Here is a 17924-nt window from a genome sequence, read left to right on the forward strand (position 1 = left end):
GGTATGAGTGTAGGGACTGGTTTATCAGTACTAAATGCATCTGATGCTTCACACACTCAGACAAGAGTTATGTAGAATAGCAGTATTTGGACATAAAGCGTTTACATTATGTTAAAATTCTCCCCTTAACGAAAAAGGAAGAACAAGCAGAAGTTTGTTTTAAAACAAACATTTAAACTTGTATATACTTATTTTAGTAAATCTTAACTTAGCATCCACTTAGGACAATAAGATGGCAATTTTGCACAGTAGCAAAAAGGCCCTCATCTTGTTGAATGGAATATTCAATACTAGACTAATTTCTATCCTTATTTTCCCCTACAGAGCTGAGCTCATCTCACTTATATTATTCCCTTCCAGAAGGGAAGCCCAAGCCTGCCTGTCTGGCTCTTCACTGGCCGCAGAATTGTTTTTACAAGTGCAAAGTGGCTGCTCTATTGCTCTGCAGACCAACCATATAACTAGACTCTTTTCCTATTCTGTGGGATTAGATCGAACGTTCTACACCCCCCTCCCTACCAACCCCCCACCTCTGCCTCCTGCTTCTCATACTCCCCAAAGGGCTGCCCATTAAGCTTGGCCATCAGTCAGGCATCAAAGAGTGCACAATGAGGCCTGCGGGACCCTACTGCTTTTGCTCTGCACTCTAAATTACTCCCAATTCTTAAGCATAGTGAAAGCTCAGCACCAGGCTCTCTCTCTCTTTGTCTAGACTAGGTTTTCAACCCTATTTCCCCCTTGAACTAATATATACATCAGTGGCTTGGATGCTTGAATGCCTTGGCTGCATTCATGCTGAATACCCTATACATCTTTATAGCAGGAATGCCTTGAACTATGTGACTTGGTTGAAGGGTATCACTCAGCTACTGTGGCTGACATACAGCACAGCACTATACACCTGCATTGATCATGTATTCCATAAGGAAAGGAGAAAAGAAATAGTTACAAACTTGGAAGCAAAGTACTGGATAGGTGAATTTAAAGTGTCCCCATGTCTCATTTGTAATTTTCTAGTCTGGGACTGTAAGAGAGCAATGTAACAGACCTCTCTCTCTGCTGTAGTCTGCAATATGCAAACAAGCAGGTAGTGCCTTTTGCACATAGCATACAGTGCAGTTAAGATTTCAAAACAAAAGTGATATTTAACCATTGCTGTGTAAAGTTAAAGCTTGACTGTTAATTGTGCTGTGGTTTGCCTTGCTTTTTCTATAAATTATAGAAATATTCACAGAAAAAGAAAATAGAAAATTACAGCATAATAACTGTAGTACACCACAACTTGCATAGGAAGGTGAATAACAGAATATAGAAGGTTGCTAAATGGACTTCTCTTAGAGTGCTTTGTCCCAGGGAAAAACTTTCATTGCTTAACCATCCTAGTGATCCAGGGCTTGAATTGATATTTTTGATACTTGATTTTTTTTTTCAGAAGCCATTCACTAGTTACCAGAAAATTACCGGAAAATTACAGAATAAAAAGCAGCATTCAAGCAATTCAGCTACACTGAGCCTGCAACACTGACACTGAGATAGTAGGTGTATATTATATCAGATTATGTCTAATATGGATTTGCTCTAGTAATACCACAAGTAAAAAATGAAGAGAGAGGAAAGTGAATATGATAAGCTTCACTCCTGTAATATGACAGGCACATTTGGGGAAATATTGGGATGTTATTTGTGTGTTGGCACGAGCATCAGGCAATATTACGACAACTGAAAGATGGAAAACAGAGAGACTGAAGAAGAATGTGAAGGCCTATGGAAATGACAATTCTTTGGCTGCAGAGCAGAGCACTCACCTCAGTGGGCGTCTGCTGAGAGGCTGTGGTTGTTTCCCTAAATTGATGCTACACCCACAAGAATGTCCTGTTCCACACAGGCTGTCAGAGTCCAGTAAATTCTGACAGGCTCCACAGAACTTAAAAAAGCATGTTCTGTCTTGTTGTAACCATCAAAAGAATTCAAACTAGGTAAGACAACACAAAATGAATCAATGTTTAGCACGATGTACAGTATATATATATATCATGCATCAGACTCTGCAGTTAACTCTTTGTAATGCAAGTGCAAATTAAAAAAAATTATTCATTCAGTTCTTGGCTCAAGTATGTTAGACGTAAGAATCTTATAAATAACACCAAGATGTCATGGAGTAGCATGACCGGGATATATTGTTCTAAAAGTCTGCCTTTACACAACAGTGACAGAATTATTTTTCAATATAAAAATGAAATTGAACAAATACATCAAAGTAAAATCTCTGCTTTCTTTTAAGCTTTCTTTTCCCTTCATCTGCTTTTGGGGTCTGTCCCACTAATAGCTTTGTCTACTGTGGCACCTATCAAGGAAGGCCATTAAATATCACTGTTTGGTATGTCTGGACACATTTTTCTCATTAAATAAAATGATAAATATGTCAAGCTGCCCCCCCTCCCCCCGGACCCTGTGTAACAGCGGTTATAGAAAGTCCTCAGGCTTGCACCTAAGCAGTAGCTTGGTGTTTTGGGTGCTGAAGAAAGAGCTCTACTTCAGATAGTATTTGGCAGCAAGTACGCACTGTCTGTAACCCAATGTGGTGATGGAACAGGCTAGCCTGGGCCTAATGCACGTTTTCAGTTTCAATGTGCTGACATTTTTATTTCCCTGTTAAAACTTTTAGTGCCCCATTATCTGGAGAAGGAATTCTGCTTTAATTATAGAGCAGCTCTGTGTTTAGGGCATGGTCCCTTAGCAACCAGTGTAGCGAGTAAAGATAACAGTACGGACCATGGGACTCAGAGAACTGCCATGTGCCTCTGGATACCAGAGAAAGCAAAGGGACCTGAGCCAATATTCAAGACTGTTGGGAATTTGGCACCACTGCTGCAGTTTACTGCAGTGTACTGTAAGACACCCCAGTGAATCTATATTTATGTTGTTCTATTTTATTACTACAGAGGGCCACTCCCAAATTCTCTATTAAGTTTTATTAAAGAAGAGAAACTTTGGTTTGATTCTCTTGTGTGGCCTTTTTGAGAGACGTAGTACATAGTACTTTGAGAGACTTAGCACAAACTTAGTTTCCAATAAAAAAAAAATTGTCTGCTGCACTTATTATAATATTAGTTACATCACCACATGAACATGATGGATAAGTGGCTATAGCTTACACAGCCTACAGGCAGCACGCTGAACTTTGTTATTAGGTTAACTTGCAGGTTATTAGGTTAACTGTCAAGCAAAGTCTTATTCAATAGGTTCAGTAGATTCAGTAGGATCAAAAGGTTTGTATTTTAAAGAGTGTAGATATAGATTACTGTACTGTATATTATTATGATTTTGTACTTGAGAGTAACATGTATTGTATTTAGAACATTGCTGTTTTTCTCAGGCTGTACTACATCCTTCTGGTATTAATGTGCTTCTGTCTCCACACTCCTTAGAGTGGCTTGCTGGTTTATCGAATAGAAGCTATGTAGTGGTTTGTACAGTAGAATCCATGTTTTTGTTATGTTTCTCATTCTTTCCTTGGGGAGTTTTTAGGGCTCTGGTCTGGTCTGACCGAAGTGTTTCCATCAGTGTTATGGTGGTTTTGCAGTTTCTGTCATCATTTCTGCACCACAAACGTCCTTACCAGTTGACAGAAGCAAATTAATACGGCCATACAAAACTGGCCTGTAAATCCTGTTGACTCCCCATGTTTACAGTGTGTCAGTGAGAATGAACCAGTGTTTGCTAGATTGTTTTAATTGGTGTTGAAAGTTTTAGACCTTGGAGTATCCACTGAGAAATCTGATCTGCTCAGATATCCAGGCTGAAAATCTTATAGAGAAGGAGCTCACCAGGGTTAGAGTGCTTTCAACATGTCATTTTTTACTCCAACGCTTGTCAATACTTTCCCAGTTTTTTTCTTTATCGTCCTATGTACTTGTTTTATGAGATAATGGGGAATTAACAAGCTAAGCAGTTTCATTTTTTTAATTTTAATTTCTCCCTGTTTTCAGTGAACTACTTTGTCCTTTTTTAGTGTTTTCTTTATTAGTTATAGTAAAAATCATCATAAGAATAATCACGTAATAATAATGAAAAACATTAATCAGCTTCTTGGGGGAAGATCAGGCCTTGTCTCAGCCAGAGAGAATAGACTCATTGTGGCAGGTTTGCTTTTATGGCTCTTAGGAGATGTTAAAGCCCAGGTTCTGGCCTCAGCCCGACCTGGCTTTGATGGATGGGTCTGCGATGCCTGTGGGTCTCAGCTAGGGGAGAGGTGGGGAGGGGGACAGGGCTGCACAACATGGGGCCACTAAATGAGCTGAGCAGTGCTTGAATGTTATAGACCAACATAATGGAAATAAAGATCCCTGCTGCATTTCCAGAAATACAGCTGTTACAGTAAACACAGATGAGTATAAAGATAAAGGAGTGTTTTATCCATAGCCTTTTATCACTGTTTTTATTTCCAGCTTGACTTACAACTTGTTTGAATTGTAACTTTTCATGCATCTTCTGTGCATCTCGCTGTTGTTTTGTGTTTTGATTGATTCCTGCACCCACATTTGTGGACTAACGGACCGAGCACGAAGAAACACGGAGTGTCATTGTAATACAGTATCATGAGAAAGGCGTTATTGCGTGAGGTTTCTCTCCTTGGATTCAGAGCATTGCTCAAGGCTAATTTTCTATCCCCCATAACTTATGTAGTCTATGTAGAAAAGTGCTTTCATAAAGGGCTTTCAATGGAATAGTCAGGGCAAAGAAAAGATGAGCAATAAAAATGGTTGAATGAGGTGAGTGCAAAGTGGAAAAAACCTTGAAAACACAGAGGACATAAGCTTCAGCTTTAATATGTTCTTTCTCTAAATGCCAGGTGTAATGCTATCCTAACCCCTGTGCTTATGTGACATTATTGCTTAATCCCAGGATCCTCTGAGGTATCCAGTAGGACAAATCTTGTCGGATTGACTTTAATAACCAACAGGTTTAGAGTCTATTTTCAGAGACTAAAATCCCCCATTTTTCTGCCAATAATGACAAATATAGTGGCATCAACATTTGTCAGTCCTGTCAACATTTGCTTAAAGTGAGAGATAAAGACATGGTTTGGCATAAGGATTGGAAATAAAACAATATGATTATTGAGGCCGAAAAATTGTATTGTGTTACTTAGTAGTTTAAAACCGAAATTAAACCAAAACATTTTCTTCCGTACTATATACAGTACCTGAGCTGTCTCAACATGTTCATTTCAGTGGTACAGTTCATTTCTGGCTTTGCAACGCTCATCTCACTTCTCCCATAATTCACATGCGACTTTCACACGTGGCAGAAAAATGACAAAAAAAGAAGAAATATTGATCCATGTATCTTCTTCTGCTATTTCTTGTGGAAACCCAGGGGAAGCTCTTCAGCAGCATGGCTGGGTAGTTTGTTCCAGGACCCTTCTGTTACAAGGTTTAAGTGCCTTCTTAGTTACAGTTCCATTATTGTCTTCTGTCCTTGTTCCAATGTTGCTCCTGATATAGTTCACTAGGTTGGCACTATCAAGACCATTCAGGATTTAAAATTCTTGTATCAAGACCCCTGTTTAGTCTTGTATCAAGACTAAAGATAGTTAGGTCCTCTAACTTAATTTGCAACTAGGATTCAACCTTGTTAGTCATCTTTGAACTCTTTCCAGAGCTGCAACATCAGTTTTGTACCATGGCGACCAAAATTGAAAACACATTTTTAATGAGGTCTTACCAGTTCACTGTATAATTTAACGTACATTTTCTTTTTTAAACAGACTTTGGTATATTCCCTAGAAGATCCTGGCCTGTTTTTTTTTTTGTGTGTGTTATTGTACTTAACCATGTAACCTCTTCATACTGTCTTGTCTTTTACAGATTATGTTTTAGTAATTCACCTTTAAATGTTGATATATACCAATTAATATAATATTGGGTTATTCAAAACCTTTATTTACTTGTCAGGACCCCTAAATGATAACCCATATTGATAACCTGTTTCAGCTTTTTCCAAAAATGTGTTTTCTATGGGGCAATTTTAAACAATTTATGAATGTAAAGATGCACCTGTCATTTCAGGGGTAAAACACACTTTTTTTGAAAGGGCAGAATACCTCATAGAATGTGTCTCTATGACCTCATGTGCAGATGCTACCAGTCTTACTTTATAGCCATTTACAAAATTGAAAATAAGAAATAAGAAAAACAACGACAGAGTACAAGTATGTATACATAACTACAGTATTCCGACACTTATAGTAGGTGGACAGTATTAAAGACTTTTTGTGATCATTCTTTAATGGTTGTTCAACTGCTGAACAGAAGGCCCCTTTCTTTCACATGGACACATCCTAGACAGATGACCCATTCTTTAGGTTCTCTAAATGTGTATTTTGAATTTTCAGATATCCTGTTGAAAATGACCCCTCCCCCACCAGCCCACCTTGCCCTTCCTCAGCCTCCAGTCCTACAGAAACAGCAGGTGTCTGGCTGGGGGTTCCAGGTGTGTGGAATCGAGCTTGGTCTACATCAAGCAGTCTGTTTCAAGTCAGATCCCTTTTCCCTCCTGCTACATGGCGATGGGCCACCATACACACTGCAGACCCCTTTTACTTCACTTTATTTATGGGACGCACAACAAACCAGACAGCTGGATTTATTCCCTGAGCCTGAGGTCAGAGATCTAAGTAGGAGACACAAGAGAAGGCACAAAGCAAAACACTCTAACAGACAAAAGGGGCATCTAAAATGGTGTCTATACTGGATGTGTGTAGCAAGTGAACAGACTTGTAGTGTTTGTCAAAAACACAGAAAGAATAGAAAAAATTGCAAAGCCAAATGCTTTCAATATATTTACTGTCATGCGTATCTCCTTTGGAACATTGAGGTATCTTTTCGAATCTCTTGCTTATATTAATACTGAAGATAGTTCCAAACTAGAGTTTCATGAATGGTATAGGAGGTCTGACAGATAATTAAGCACAGACAGACCAATAGAGCAAAAGAGACAAATGGAAAGTGAAGTGAAGATTGAGACTAACAGACTAAACACAATGGCAAGAAGGCAGAGAAACACAGATAACTGAGGCAGATAATAAAAACCAGAAGCATAGCTACAGTGGAAGATAGACACGAGAAAAGGCAGTCAGATATTGGCACACAGACAAATACAGGCCAACAGAATGGAGGGTGAGGTAGGGTCAGTCCACAGAGGTGATGTACTGTATGGGGTGGGGTTTGCACAGTTGTCCAGATTTAGAGTAATGAGAGGGCTTTTCTCTGATAACCTCCAGAGGAGGGGAAGGAGGCCAATTGACAGCAGACATGTTGCATTGTGAATCATGGGGCTTGGGCAAACCCACACAAAATACCGCAAGGAAGCTATATTGTCAAACACAGAGCCTAGGAAAACACACTGAGAGCTACACAGATGCGTGCATATATAAATACCCAATACTCTATACACAAAGATAACTTGAGATAAACATACACAGAACTTTACAAAACAGTGCTTGCAATTTTTGCACTCTTCAAAAATAGATTTACAGTAATTTTAAAGTTTTTTGCTGCACAGCAGAATTTCTCATAGTTTTCTGTTAAGTACGTGTAAAAGCATAAATGTGCTCATCACATTCAGTTGAAGAACAGAAAGATGTGTATATTCCTGTACTGTATGTCAACATAGTTTGGAGTTGCACAAATCTATTTATTTTGTTTTTATGAAAACAAAAACCTTCAGTAGTTATCTGATTAGATTAATGCAACATGGTCAGGTTAATACTGTATATATATTCATTATTTTCACTATTTTTCAGTCTATAAATTGATAGACAGGGATAGAATTGTAATTTAAGAATATAAGACAGGCATTAGTTGTGAAATGTCCCTTACCGTATTATATGACAATCTGTGGAACCATATGCAGTGCCTTTCTAAACTATTAAGACCTTTGTGCAGTTTGCAAATTTAGATACTCAACATTTTCAAATCAAAAAAGAAAGAAGTGAATAGATAATTAAGTGAAAGAAAAATGGAAAAAATCAGTTTTGTATAAGTATTCAGTCTTTTACTGAGACAAACCTAAATTTAGGCACACAAAATTACCTTACCAAGACACAACTAGTGTGTACAAATATAGTGGTTCTCATGATTACAGAATAAACACACATTTCTGTGAGGTTCCTTGGTCAGTTAATGAATTTCAAGCAAAATCACCACCATGAGTATTAAAGAGCTTTCAAACCAAATGTGGAATAAAGTCTTTGAAAAACACAGAACAGGAGGAGGATATAAAAACAAAATCATTGAAGTCCCTTAATACTCCTGTGAGCACAGCTGACTCAATCACAAAGAAAAGGACAGTGCATGGTACCACCCAGACACTGCCTAGATCAGGTCATCCTCACTACCTGAGGGAGGCTTCTGAGAGGTTTGGACAGCTTTGAAACAGCTACAGAGTTCAATATCTCAAATGGGAGAAAATGTCCATACGTCAACAACATCCCCATCAATCCACAAAGCTGACCTTTATGGCAGAATGGAAAATAACATATTCAAGTAATGATGCAAGCATGTGGCCAAGGTTTCACAGTCAGAGAAGACAAAATCTGAATTTTTTGTCTTATTGCTCAACATTATATTTGACACAGACCCAACACGGCACATCCTCCAGTCAGTGCCATCCTTACAGTCAAACATGGTGGTGGCAACATTATGCTGTGGGGGTGATTCTACACAACCGGGACTTGAAGACTTGATGAAATTGAAGCAGAAATGGACAGAGCAAAGTGCTGGAAAAACTGGAGGAAATCCTGTTTCAAACATTTCAAACTGGTGAAAATTCACCTTTTAAGCAGGACAATCAAAAGTTCAAGGCCAAAGCTATATAGAAATGGGTTAAGAATAAGGACGTGAGTTGCCCAGTCAAAGTCCTGCCTTAAATCCTCTTGAGAATCTGTGGAAAGACTTAAAAAGTGCTGTTTTAGTCATTCCCAAGCAACTCGAGAGAGCTTGAGCAAATCTGCCGACAAGAATGGGCAAAAATATCATCAAGCCAATGTACAAAGACAGTAGAGAACTAGAACACCTTGCAGCTTGTTATTGCTGCCAGTGGTGCTTCCACCAAATCTTTGAGTTAATTCAAATATTGAATTAATAATTATTTAATAAGCAGTCTTTAGTTTAAGCATTCATGTATGTATCATTTTGTCAAAACTTCCATAGGAAGGCTCTGAATACTTTTGTGAGGCACAAACCTATGGATATAGGGTATGTAATTATTTTAGACTGTATCTTTAAAATAGACCCAAATATACCATACATATACACAGAAAGACACACACTATCCTCAGTAAACTTCTGAACTAAGCAGACCAACATATACCTCTAAAGTAGGCACTAGTACATTACAAATTAATTTTACTTGCTGATTAATTTATCATAGGCCTAACTGCAGTCTTAAGTGCCTACTAAAGCAGACTCTCTCACATTCACAGTGCAGTTCTCTCTCAAACTGTCCTAAAGTGTTCTCACTGTGTAATGAGACCTGACAGTCCCCCTTTCTCATTCCTTCTGGGACTCACTTGAGAACAAGACATCAGGTCAGATAAGCAGAAGGAATTGCCTTTTGCCTTTTTTTGTACTTAATAAATCGTTAATTTCCCTTTGTTATTGGGGAATTGCGATCTGCGTGCCTGCTGGGGTATCACCACTGCAGCACAACCAGCTATCCAAACATTTTGTTGAAGCTTTGGCGTCTTCCTAGAAATTGCTGGATCAATTCATGCTAGCCTCCAAGTGAGCTTGTTGAGCCAAACAGCTTCCTCTCGTTCGAAAATATTCTTTTGCTTTTAAGAAAATTAATGGAGTTATCTTTTGAGTACACCTGACTGTAGAAATGAGGTGATAGAGACCATTCAATAGAACATCTACACTGACAGAGCCCTGGTTTGTTAAAATGACCCTGTCCAAAACAGCGGATATATATGATGTATGATTTTCCCAGTGTATTTTTTTGCCTGAAGTATAAATATCAGCCTTTTCATCATGTGCTGCATACTGCACAAGGCCAAATGCTATCTAATAAGTGTTTCATTTCCAAAGTATTATATCTAGTTGGTAGTTATTTCTGATATGTTAGGGCAGTGTAAGTCTGCTTTAGAACCTTACTTTTTAGAACATCTACCTTCCCCTTCTCTCTCCGAGATGTCTTTGTGTATTATAATTATTATAATAAATCTCGATAGCATTCAGATATCTCTTTTCATCCCAGAAACTCCCAAGGCCCTTTAAATACAGGAGAGGGCCCTTTATAGCCACCGCTGAATTGTGATAGTCATTTGGAGCCAGCATCACAACTACACAGAAAATCAGGTGGAAAGGTGATGAACGGTGTCATTAAAACATTAAAACATAACTGCTGTCCCAGCCTCAAGGTTTTTCTCGGATTTCCAAACGAATCCCTGAGCAATTCCGTACATGCTCATTGTATTCCAGACAGAATTGGCAATGGAAATTCTAAACCAACCGAGTTAATCTCCATTATGTAGAGAATCATTTCTAAGTAAACATTATCAACATTCATCAAGATTCAGGGTTTTCCAGTTATGTCTGTCTGTGTTTGACGTTATGTTCTAATGCAACCAACTCCAGATGACCTTCTTCAATTAGTAAAAGAATACTAATAAGTGACCGGTATAGGCTGATTAAAGAAAATTAGTGGTTTTTCTGGGATAAGCCTTTTTTAAGCAGCTCATACTGTGCTTTTACTTTAACCCTTTTTATTAAAGCAGACAGAATGACCGCATGAAGAGATTTAGAATGGTACTCATTACAAAAAAGGCATTCTTCACAGACTGAAGAACTAAAAAGAAACAAGAACGTTTTTATGTTTATTTTTACATGTTGATTAAATTAAATGGGCAGCACAGAGGCCCTGGGGCCAAAGGATCAATTCCGGACCTGTGATTCTATCTGTATGGAGTTTGTATGTTTATGTGGGTTTTCTCCGGGTGCTCTGGTTTCCCCCCACACTCCACTGACATACTGGTAGGTTAATTGGCTTCTGGGTAAATTGGCCCCAGTGTGATTGTATGTGTATCTGTGTTTTTGTCTGTCCACTGTGTGATGGATCAAATGGATGGATGGAGCAAACTCAATTCTTGTTTTTAATTGGTGATTTATTTTGAAATACCCATGAACTATAGTGTGTGGTGATTAGAGCAATGTGGTTGTTCTGGAAAAGGCAAAGCTCAAGTAATATCAAATCACAGACTAGCTGTGCATGATAAAATAAGAGCAAGTAGAAACCTAGGAAATGAATTTGCAGATTACATACTGTATTTTGACAATGCGGTCAGGCTTATTCTGCCACTCAGTGAATACTCATGACACCCTTAATTGGATTGGCCTGACCTTTTACCCTCAAGCAGGCAGTCCTGAGTGGGCATGTTGTAGCTACCCACACAGAACACAGGAGAATGGCACAAGGGGTAATTGCTTGCCAGAACAGCCCAATCCACAGAGGAAAGAGAAGCTCAAGCATTTTAAAAGAGAATTTATCATCACTTAGTATGATTGATTCATCTCACAGAAGACTTTAGTCTGGCTTTAACCCTACTCACCTGTTCTTCTGGGCTAGATAAGCTTACCAACAGTGGTACCTAGATGCTGCTGGTGGCTTTGACTGCAGGAAGGAATTAATTACAGAAGCTTGATGAATTATATAATCTGCACCTTGAAATAATTATACACACAGTCCCACTTGTGAAGGATTTAGCTGTGACACCTTTTTACCTCTCATGTCATTTTGTAAACTCATTTGCAGGATTTGTTTTTGCTGGAAAGTTGGCAAAGCAGATGTAATTGGACACATCAATATAGAATGATGCATAAAATATGGAACAAGAGGCAAAATAACCGTACATTATGACTCTCTCAGTCCTTTTAAAGTGTACATCTACAGCAATTGAATTTGAATTGTAGTCTTTTTTAAAACTATGGGCAAACCACACTTGGCGCACAAATTACATTTCCCTTTTGAATGTTTTTCCATTCTTTTATAAACAGAGATTAACTCAATTAATGTTACAAGGCTGTGAGATCAGCTCCTTAGGATTTTCTTTCTTTAGGTGTACATTTTTATTATCACAGATTTGCCAAACACGATTGGGCATGCTCTGAGAAGCTCTCAGCCTGTGAGTAAGCAGACAGACAATGTTCGTCTGTCGACAGTGACGGGTTGAGCCGGGCTGTGAGGGAGGGCGCGCTGGGAAAGATGGATTTTCCGGGAGGAATTTTTGTGTTCATTGAAAAACAAATCACTAAGCACTATTGTAAAAGATATTTTGGAACTGACATTGGCAAAGATGGCTCAGGTGGCGACATTGAATGGGTTTCTGGTAGGAGACAAATCTACAGTAAATGCCACTGTACTTTTAAGGCATTGAAACTGCTTCTCTCTCCTCTTGTGTCCCTCAGAAGGAATGAACTGTATGAATAAGAACCATGGCTGTGCACACATCTGCCGAGAGACGCCCAAAGGAGGCATTGCCTGTGAGTGCAGGCCAGGATTTCAACTCACCAAGAACCAGAGAGACTGCAAATGTAAGTGTCCCTCCACACCCACCTCTGACAGGCTTGATTCCAGTAATCACAATATAATTCACCACATTATGTGACTCTTAACAGCTATTGTTTGAACCACTTTGTTTCTAATAAATGCAGTTTTATATTCAGGATTGCAGTATGGCAATTGAAGCTTTAACAGTTTTCAAACAGTGCTGTTGTGCTGTGGGACTATGAAGCCTTATATATCTCTTGCTCAGTTTGTTTTCTGGATTTTGAGTGCATGTACACACACGTACATACATTTACTATAGTCATTCTTTTCAAGAACAAGATTTGTGTTATAACTTTTTTTAAATTCTTACCATTAGTGATATACAGTAAGTGCTCATCATCAAACTTTCCCTTCTGTTATTTTGATTAATCACCTGTATTATTTATTTAAGAACATTAGCCCACCCAAAGCAAATGTACAGGAATATAGACTGGAACTGAAATGATACAGTAAGCAAAACAATCACCACCCATTATGTTTGATGTCTTTGAAAGACAGCAGAGGGTTAGACTGTGCATGATGGTAGGAGTTTGAATAGAGCCTTTACATTATCTTTATTCTCAGTGCTCAGAGATGGCTGTAACTTTTGCATGATAATTTAATCAGCCTATGAATCTGTTTAAGACATGGGAGCAGTTTATGTTAGTTAACTGGGGAAAATCAGTTATTTTCTGCTCGGAGATGGTCATTGTAGTTAGTAATTGAAAGTTAAGTATGCTATGTTTCTATCATTAACACACAGCCTGAACCACATGGAAGCAGCATGTGTTGGGCAGTGATATTACCTGCACTGCATATACTGATCCAGTTCTCTGTTAGTGTTTTGTCAATGATTCTGAGGCATCCTGTGAGCAGCCAGATGGTGGTTCATGTTGGCAGCCCTCTTTGCAGTCACCAGTACTAAATCCACATTGGTCTACCCTGAATGAATCTTTAGGGAAGCAGTATGAGGTCAGTGTGGTTAGGTGACCTGGGGGGAAGAGGTTTGTGGGCTGAAGGTGAAAGCCAGTAGACTCTAATCATAGTCTTTCTACCCATCTCCTTTCCACTGCCTTCCAGGGTAAGTCTGCTTGTTTTAATTCAGAATAAGTCAAGGGGGGTTTTTCTGTGTTTGGATAAGGATTGCAAAAGTGTTATTCTACATTTTTGCAAAGGCCCAGGAAAAGAGAAAGGGGGAGTGGGGCTATAATTTACACATTGTTCCCCTTCTGTTGCTGCAGGTGTTTTTATAGACAGTGGATTGTTGGCATAGCTCCCTCCCCAGGCTGGAAAAAGCTCTTTGTCCTCTACACTTACATATACTCAGAGCGCTTGTGTTTTCAGATCTACAGCATGCATTCATAGCCTGTGCTGGACGTGCTGTTCCAAATAAAAAATAGTATACTGTAAATATGTCACTGGGCTCTTTGTTTGATTTCAGTTATATGAAGCCAAATGTGTATATTTAAAGCCCCGATTTAGTTTCATGAATTGTTCTTCTTAAAAGCAGTTCACACATATACACAAAAGTAAGTTTGTATGTATTTGATTTATATGGAGTTGAAGATAGAGTATAGACAAGGAGCTGTTTCACAGGTTTGCACATTAGTAGATTGTTTGTATTTGTGGCATGTCTTCTCTATTGGACCTTACAAGATGAATTTGCCCAAGGATGGACACACACAGAACAAAGCACAAGATTGTATTCCTCTAGCCTGATCTTACACATACATATGTTTCAAACAGAAAGGTGTGGCCTGCCTTCCTGTCTTGGTTGCTCATGAAGTCTGTTCTCTGGGATCAAGTGACCTTACAATGCAGCACATATTACCCCCTGTCTTGCAGTGACTTGTAACTATGGCAATGGGGGCTGCCAGCACACCTGTGAGGACACCGACCAAGGGCCCAAGTGCGGCTGTCACATGAAGTTCGCCCTGCACTCTGATGGCAAGACCTGTGTAGGTGAGTCAGTTCTTATGGCTGGGGGGGGCTAAGGACTTTTCAGATGATTCTGTCATTCATTTTTCATTTATCAGAACACAGACTCACCACTAGCTGCTTTCTATTCTTCAGTATCAGTGGGTGGGGGCAGGTTGGGTGTTCTTCCATAAAATGGCACGTTTAAAGTTCCTTAACCCTTTAAAATCAACTGACGCACACGCCACATCACTGTGACTGTGATCACAGATTCATCAAAGATTTTCATAGAGCAATATTGGCCATCATCCTAAACATAAGTTTTGCATTCCCTATTCCGATATTTTACCTGTTTAGCACCAAAATGTGGATGGCCAATTCTATGTATCACTCTACAATAGCCATTCATATTACAGTATATGCTTTGTCTTTTTTAGCTGCCAATCCACTTTTTTTTCTCAAATGAATGATCCCGTTTAATACATGTCCGCTTAGCGAAGGTGAGTGGCCTAAAGCTGTCAGAATGCACTTTCATAGGATGCCATTTCTGGTGTTAAACCCAACCTCCTCCCATAAATCCACCGTACATTCTGTAAACTGAATTGATGAGATTTTATTTGAAACACATCCACAGACGTAGTTATGTAAATAGTTGTAATTAACCAAAGACAATCCAAGATCATTTTGAATAGCCAACATGTAATATACGTCAAGGTGTAAGCTTCAACATCACTGCATTTTCTACACAATAATGTTGGATACAGTCTTTGTGTATGGGGAGTTCTATGGTGTCCTCTGCCTTTACCAATCTCTAATTATGATGCTTCACTACAGCTTTCTTTTTGCTTTGCTTCATTAGTCCCTGCTTTCTCTGCATGTGATCTTTTGCTAGATCACTAAAACAGCAGTTTGGCACTGTAGCTGAGAGAACAGGGTGCTGTCATGCTTCACCAAGGGAGTGCTAGTACATGGTCATTTCATCCAGAAGTCACCACAGGCCTGTGAAGTATAGAGTTGAAAAGTGTGGTTGGATTCCCTTTTTTTTTGCAGTGTAGGTGCTATACAACATTAGATTACCAATGAATTTCGGCCTTTACTCTCCTGTTTTCAAGAGTTTAGAAGTTCAGGTTTCAGTAAGTTTAAGTTATAACCTTGCCTCGGGGCATCACAGGAGCAGGATCCAAACTGATTTTCATTTGACATGGCTGGATAGCACAGCACAACTCGAAGATTATGAATACACAAAGATTCACACCTCAGCTTCAGAGAGCAGCCTAGAGCAATACAGATCCCAGAGAGATTCCAGAGAAGCGCTGAAACATTCTCTACAGTCTCACTTTGGGCTTTGAGTCACCAGCCTGCAGTGCCATTCTGGGGAATCAGCCGTCCACTTTGCAGTTGGATGCCTCGTGGTGCTGCTAATTAGTGGCCTTAATAGAGCATCCCGTGTTTGAGATTATTTTTTCAAAGCTAAAAAAAACACTATATAAATAATAACTTTTTGTGTAAAAGTAGGGCATGCATTTATTATTATTTTGAACATTTTAAAAAACAACAACAGCAAGTAAATGAGTTGCTTCAATTAACAGCTTGACGAAAGCTGTGTCTTGAAGGACCCACTGAGAGTGTGAATAATGAGCTAATCAAAGCAGGCTACTGTGCGCAGCAGCTCTGGAGAAGAGAGAGTGGAGTCCGAATAAACTGTCGAGAAAAACAGACTTCCCCAAGTGTGAACACTTCTCATCAACAAGTGCAACGTTTGCTTTCTCCCATGTGCAGGCACTGCTGTGCCTGCAGAAAGCTGACCCTGGCTGATGGTGTGTTTGGAATAAATTAGCGCATTGTACATGTGCTGAATGCGGTCACAGCCGCCCCAGGGCTGGGGAGAAGGGGGCGCTGGGGGGGGGACTCATAAGCATCCGTGTTTAAGTTGGCAGGGAGGGGGTCCCCAGGGGTGTACACATCCTCTTTGATTACTGTGTGCCGGATCATTCTTGGGGCGGGGTCCAAAGCTCAGCCTCTCTCTCTGGTGGTGGGTAACTGACTTCCCTGAGCCAGATGCGAAGTGCGCATTGCATGGCATCAAGCTCGTTCGGCGAAGTCTGCATAATACACTACACAGAGCACACTGAACACAGAACCGACTTTTTCTAAGCTTCTCTTGCCCACTTATATGCCTTCATTGCAATCGTTGCAAATCCTACTATGTACTGTCTAGTACTTTAGTCTCTCCTTAGAATACAAAATGTGTTCAATTTGCGTAGTTTCTTCCTTTCTTGGCTGCCATTCTTCCAAGCTTTACTGTGATTCTTCAGTTGATTCTTAATGCCCTTGCTATGCAGTCTAGTACAGCTCACCCTGCCCAGCCCCACTGAGGGTTTTCTGTGTCAGTCTTCTTTTTCAAAGAAACAAAGGACGTGCAAACGTTTCCAGATTGGTCTTTATTCAATTAAAATGCATCAATATCAACAAAGTTCAAGTTATTTTACAATCAGTTCTATTTTAGAATATAATAGAAATGAAACTGCACTATTTCTGACAGGATGACCTTTTCTTAAACGCTTTTGTAGATGATGTAGAATTTTACGGAATGACCTTTCAAGATGATATAAAGCATCCAGACACATAAAAAAAGAATTGACTTAATGTGTTTCAAATGATCAGACTAACAGAGAAATCCATCCAGTTTCTAAGCCTTGCCCTTAATTTCCATTAGCAACGCTGCAAAACTCTCTCAGGGCAGAGTTCCAGTGTGTTTGCACATACGTTTCCGTAAAGTAAGAAACTAAACAAAACCAAAAAAAGTCATCATGTGGAAGTACTCAAGCTGTTAGTGCAGCAAATCGTAAACATCCCCAAATAGCAGGCAGATGCAGAGTTGCACAGAATCTCTGATCCTCGTAAATTAACCACACACACACCATACACACACACACCTCTGCACACAAAAATGTATACTTACACACACAAGCACCCACACACTGGTATACACAAACCCAGACCCGCAACTGAACTGCTGGGCTCACTATGCGTCTCTAGGGGCAAATATGTATGTTTCTCACTGAAGCTTTTTTGTAGATCGAAGGTAGACAGCTGTCACATGTCACGGTTAGGTAGGATCTTTGATGTCAACTTAAACAGAACTCTTTGGCCCGCCTGCTTGTCAGAAAAGGGGCTGGGCATGGGCACAATTCTGTGTGCATCCATTAATTGCATAAACATCATCGTTACTGTTAACACCCCGATGATATAATGCCGCTGTAAAAGAAGTGCTGCTTTTCAATTACTGAACTAGAAAAGTGTTTAGATCACAAGCTGTTTTCACAGCTCAAGACACCAAAATTATCAACCGTTGGACTGGCTTACTGGCAAAGCTGACCTGGAATAGAGTCCATCCAAGACATGGACGTCTTTAG

General features: G+C 39.5%; 1 protein-coding gene across 2 annotated transcripts in view; it reads left to right on the forward strand.

Annotated features, from left to right (window-relative positions):
* The window catches only part of scube3 (signal peptide, CUB domain, EGF-like 3), a 115373-nt gene that overhangs the window by 57306 nt on the left and 40143 nt on the right, over positions 1–17924 (forward strand). For both annotated transcript variants that reach the window (XM_069190263.1, XM_069190264.1), the window contains exons 5-6: positions 12471–12596; positions 14437–14553. In XM_069190263.1, coding sequence (XP_069046364.1) covers positions 12471–12596; positions 14437–14553 — 243 coding nt within the window. The remainder of the gene's footprint in view (positions 1–12470; positions 12597–14436; positions 14554–17924) is intronic.

This window comes from Lepisosteus oculatus, chromosome 5, assembly GCF_040954835.1.
Source record: "Lepisosteus oculatus isolate fLepOcu1 chromosome 5, fLepOcu1.hap2, whole genome shotgun sequence".
Taxonomy (NCBI): domain Eukaryota; kingdom Metazoa; phylum Chordata; class Actinopteri; order Semionotiformes; family Lepisosteidae; genus Lepisosteus; species Lepisosteus oculatus.